The sequence below is a fragment of the Entelurus aequoreus genome, linkage group LG07 (genome assembly GCF_033978785.1).
Source record: "Entelurus aequoreus isolate RoL-2023_Sb linkage group LG07, RoL_Eaeq_v1.1, whole genome shotgun sequence".
Lineage (NCBI taxonomy): Eukaryota > Metazoa > Chordata > Actinopteri > Syngnathiformes > Syngnathidae > Entelurus > Entelurus aequoreus.
The window spans coordinates 67,915,526-67,920,525 of NC_084737.1; the positions used below are offsets into that span (position 1 = coordinate 67,915,526).

The 5,000-nt window shown below is 41.1% G+C and overlaps 1 protein-coding gene across 5 annotated transcripts in view; it reads left to right on the top strand.

Annotated features, from left to right (window-relative positions):
* Positions 1–5,000, top strand: part of casz1 (castor zinc finger 1) — a 176,361-nt gene that overhangs the window by 103,524 nt on the left and 67,837 nt on the right. For all 5 annotated transcript variants that reach the window (XM_062054338.1, XM_062054336.1, XM_062054339.1 and 2 more), the window contains exon 3: positions 2,043–2,934. In XM_062054338.1, coding sequence (XP_061910322.1) covers positions 2,043–2,934 — 892 coding nt within the window. The remainder of the gene's footprint in view (positions 1–2,042; positions 2,935–5,000) is intronic.

Below are 5,000 nucleotides of genomic sequence, written 5' to 3' on the forward strand. Positions count from 1 at the left end.
GACACAACATATCGTCTTTACAATACAACCTGAAAGATTAACTGCATATTTTTCATATGTTGTTCAACCTTTACCACATTAGAATGTAATAAGAATAATAACTTAAAGTGTGAGATGCATACTTATGTTTTTGTGCAATTAGAAAAGTGCACAATTTTAAATGTAAAAAATTTACATAATTCATTAAAAAGTACATTTTTGTCAACTTTTCTATGGGGGGGGGATCCTGTCTGTTAAATATCCTGAAGCCTTGAACGTTTTATTTTTTTTAAAATATTCTATATGTTTATAGACACTCTTTTAATATGAGGTATAGAAAGCATGATTAAGAGAATATTTAAAGGTTTGTTTGATCACGTCAACCTGCACATTCTGCAGAAGCATAATGAGAAACCAAAACAGGAAAAGGGCCACCTCAGACTACCTGTTATGTGCAAACCAACTAAATACACACCGTTTTTTCAAAAGGGGCCGTGTAAGTCACTTGATCTGTTGGAAAAATAAAAACAATGTCTGAATAATACAATTTGACGTACACTTGTAACACACCGTACGAGCTGAATTGGTTCTGTGCCAGAGCTCTTAACTCAAAACACTTGTATCGCAAGTGGACGTCTCCCATTGAAATGAATTGAAATCAAATAGCACCATTTTAACATGTACCACGTTACATTAAAAAGAAAACCAAACTAGATAAGAAATATTGTATAAAAACAATACAAGAAAATGTACTACTAAAAGTAATGTAATACTAATTTACACATGCACCTTGGAGAGTGGACTTTTACAGGATCTTCTTCCATCTGCTCGTCTGTCAAACACACCGTCAGCAGCTTTTCTATATTTTCATGGATAAATGTCTGCCGTTTAGATATTACCGTATTTTTTGGAGTATAAGTCGCACCGGCCGAAAATGCATAATAAAGAAGGAAAAAAACATTGCACTGGAGTATAAATCGCATTTTTGGGGGAAATTGATTTGATAAAACCCAACACCAAGAATAGACATTTGAAAGGCAATTTAAAATAAATAAAGAATAGTGAACAACAGGCTGAATAAGTGTACATTATATGACGCATAAATAACCAACTGAGAACGTGCCTGGTATGTTAACATAATATATTATGGTAAGAGTCATTCAAATAACTATAACATATACAACATGCTATACGTTTACCAAACAATCTGTCACTCCTAGTCGCTAAATCCGATGAAATCTTATAAGTCTAGTCTCTTACGTAAATGAGCTAAATAATATTATTTGATATTTTATGGTAATGTGTTAATAATTTCACACATAAGTCGCTCCTGAGTATAAGTCGCACCCCCGGCCAAACTATGAAAAAAACTGCGACTTATAGTCCGGAAAATACGGTATTTTAACATTCTTCGCTGCAGTTATCGACTCATTCTGCTTCAGTCTGGTGCAGACTCGCAGTGATACGCTCGAATTGCTTCGCCAAGTTGGCGACGCGCACGGTCAGGTTTTTGATGATAAATTTCTTTAATTCAATGAATAGCATCCACAGCTTCTTCTCGCCGTTCAGACTCACTTTCCTCCTTCCCGAGGTTGGGAAACAATCGAAACAAAACGATCTGTAGTTACAAGTTAATGCTAGCGAGTAAGACAAGTTTTTTCCGATCTTTCGTTACGGGGTTCACTGTGACGTTTGCTACGCCAACTGATGGCGGGGATGCATAACTCAAATGTTTGCTTGCAACTTAAAGCATAACAACTGAGAGTCAGCTCTTATCTCAAAGCACCATTTTTTTAACGTAATTTTTTATATACATATTACAGGTTATATATCTTTTATTATTGAATGTATCAAATGTGATGAATATTTAATGGACCACAACAGAAACAAGCCTTTTGGCTTTTTGTGCCATCCATTTGCCTTTTTAAAGCATTACATGGATTCAATTTTTTAAGATGTCAATAAACTTCTCAATCAATCAAACTCTTAGGTTGAAGTACCACTGTAGGTCGGTACGAAATTAGTCAATATGGTTTTGATATATGACCCTTCCACTCTTTCAGGGGAAGCATCTGCCCTCCGAGACTATGCGGCCAACACGATGAACGAGTTTTTGGGAATGTTTGGCTATGACGACCATCAGATGCGGGATGAGCTGACCAAGAAGATCAGCTTTGAGAAGCTCAAAGCCGCTACCTCAGATCCCTCATCCCTCAGCAGCGAGGAGGCCTCTCGCCGAGCCCGCTTCTCCAAGTACGAAGAGTACATCCGCAAGCTTAAAAGCGGCGAGACCCTACCTTGGCCCATGCATGCTTCCCCACCCAAACCAGATGACCTCAACTCAAAACTGTCCCAAGACAAAAGTCCAACCATGCTTCAGACCTCCGGGTGCCTCCCAGGGACCGAGGCCCAGATCTATCCTACTAGTTTGGATCACAAGCAGCAAGGAGCCCCAGCGGGTGCCGCACAACCATCCAATCCCTCTCACATGCAGAACATGGCCTCCCGGGCATCCAAGTATGACTTCTTCATTCAGAAACTGAAAATGGGTGAGAGCATACAGCCCAATGGTAATGCTTTCAAACGACCCTCTAAGTATGACCTGGAGAATGTCAAGTTCCTGAACCTCTTTAAGCCAGGTGAGGGAAACCCCGACATGGGTGGCGCCATCGCCTTTAAGACTGGTAAAGTCGGCCGCCCTTCCAAGTATGACATCAGAACAATCCAGAAGCTGATGCCAGGAAACCCTGAAGGTTCCCTGATGCCCAACATCCTCGCAACCGCACCGGGGAACCCTGGAGCTCCCGGTGTTCCCACCATGGGTGCCACTGGGGCCACCATTGCACCGGGTCTCACTGTGGACCAGACGGGCCATATAAGCTTCACAGCTGACTACCTGAAGTCCAGCTTTTCCAAGACTGACTCCATCACCACTGGCACTGTGTCCTCCGTTAAGTAAGTCTACTCGCACATTCCTCTCACTCTTGCATTTCAAGACAGATTAAATACAGATTGAATACATATTACATTTAGAAATCCATAGTTTGCATAGTGCTGTCAAGCGATTAATTAATTGATATGTAATTTATTAATCTATTTTTTAATCTCACCTAAAAAATGCAATGAAAAGCCCTAAACTTTTAATTTTAATTAATTACATTGTTGTAAAGATAGATATATAAATACAAAAATTGGCTTTATAAAGACATTTATTTTTTGAACAGATACTGTTTTATTTAGTAAAATAAAACCTCAGGTTCATATAAAGTGCGGAAGTTAAGACATCAACAATTAATAAGTATTGAATGTTGAACTTGTTGCTTTTCCTCCGCTTCAGATAATATTTTTAAAAAAATAGAACAAAACCCATCAATCACAGTGCTAGCATGTTACCAAAGGTGGTTTAAGAGAACATATTTAACAAATACGGCCATTAAAACAACATTCCCCCCCATGTAAGTGTGCGCTAGTTTTAAATATAATATACACACAATTTTACAAGTAATATATAATCATATATTCATGCACAGGTGTGTTGTAAGAGAATTAAGTCAGTTTCACCTGAATCAAAACACCAGGTGGTGATGCCATTTGTCCATAGCTTGTCTAATCGAGAGATGCACGTTACTGTAGAAAAAAAGAATCATTGTTTACTCTACGCTAAAAATATTCAAGCTCATACAAACCATACACACATTCATCTTTAAAATGTATTATAACACATTCTACACTATTTCTTGGATATAATTCATCCTATATCCGCTATTTAAAGCTGCTAACGTCACCATCCTAGTCTCGGGACAGAGTGAGACCTCTCTTTTGCCGTGGCTACATATCATCGTTGTGTCGCATGGCGGTAGTGGTGTTCCTCTCAGTCAAGCACCTGCAGGCCCACAGAGACAATAACGTTGGAAATTTAAATGTTACCGTTGTGGCGTGATTTGTGGCGGGGTGACCCCAAGATGCAGAGACAGTAGGCGAAGTTCAGAAAGAATGTCTTTTATTTCCAAAGAGGACACCATTACCATCAGTCGACGAGATACACCCTCCTGATTAGTGGTCAGGAACAGGTGAGCTAACGGAATCACTAATCAAGAGCAGGTGAGGAGAAGCAACGCTCAAGCCAGAGGTAAAGTGGCTGGGAAAGAGGGCAGACAGGAAATGGAATGAAAAATAAGAGCGCTATAAATATAAATACTGTACAACCTGACATCAATTTTTAGATTAACACGATCAAAACACGTAACGCACATAATTCATCACAATTTACGTGGTATTTTGACACCCCTAATATTGCAACAAGATGGCAGGCTCCAAGTTTTGATGCTTTTGGAAGTAGAGTTACAGTACATATATAGATACAGTGATGAGACAAAAGTTGCAAGCTCAGCGGTTTCTCTTCAGCATTCCTCAAAGGAAGAGGCTGTTGAGCTCTCTTGTTGAGCTCTCTTGGCTGCTACAGCGAGTCAGCCAGTCCAACGTAAAGGTAATTGCTACCTCCGCGGCAGCCAACAGCACTGCAGTGTGAAATAGCGCGTGGAGCCCAACAGGTCCGCGACATGATGAGTTGCGAAGGCACATGAAGTGTTTACCCGCTGTAGCGGCCCCGTGGAGACGGATTTAGCACAGTCATCGCAAAGTGACTGACTTGGTTGGTTTTTCGGCGACGGTGTAACCAGTCTCCCTTTAATTACTTTGGAGTCTATGGCTAACCTTCCTGCGAGTCACGGGGGCAGACGCGACGCTGCCTGACGAGCAAGGCAAGCGAACGAGGGGTTTGGGGAGCGTGTCGGCGTACCGAAACACTCTCACAGTCTGTCTGATTGGTTTTAATCTTGTTTCTGGTTAGGCGAGGCCTATCAAAGGCACCATCCTGGGGGCCCTTAGGCGCTTCTGCCTTAGGGTCTGGTATTCATTGGCTTTGGGCCGCACTGTACTGTAGTTACAAGGCCGGCTAAATGACCCGACTAGTCCGGGGGATGCTCTAACAGGACATCTCCCCCTCTGGGCTGGATTAACCT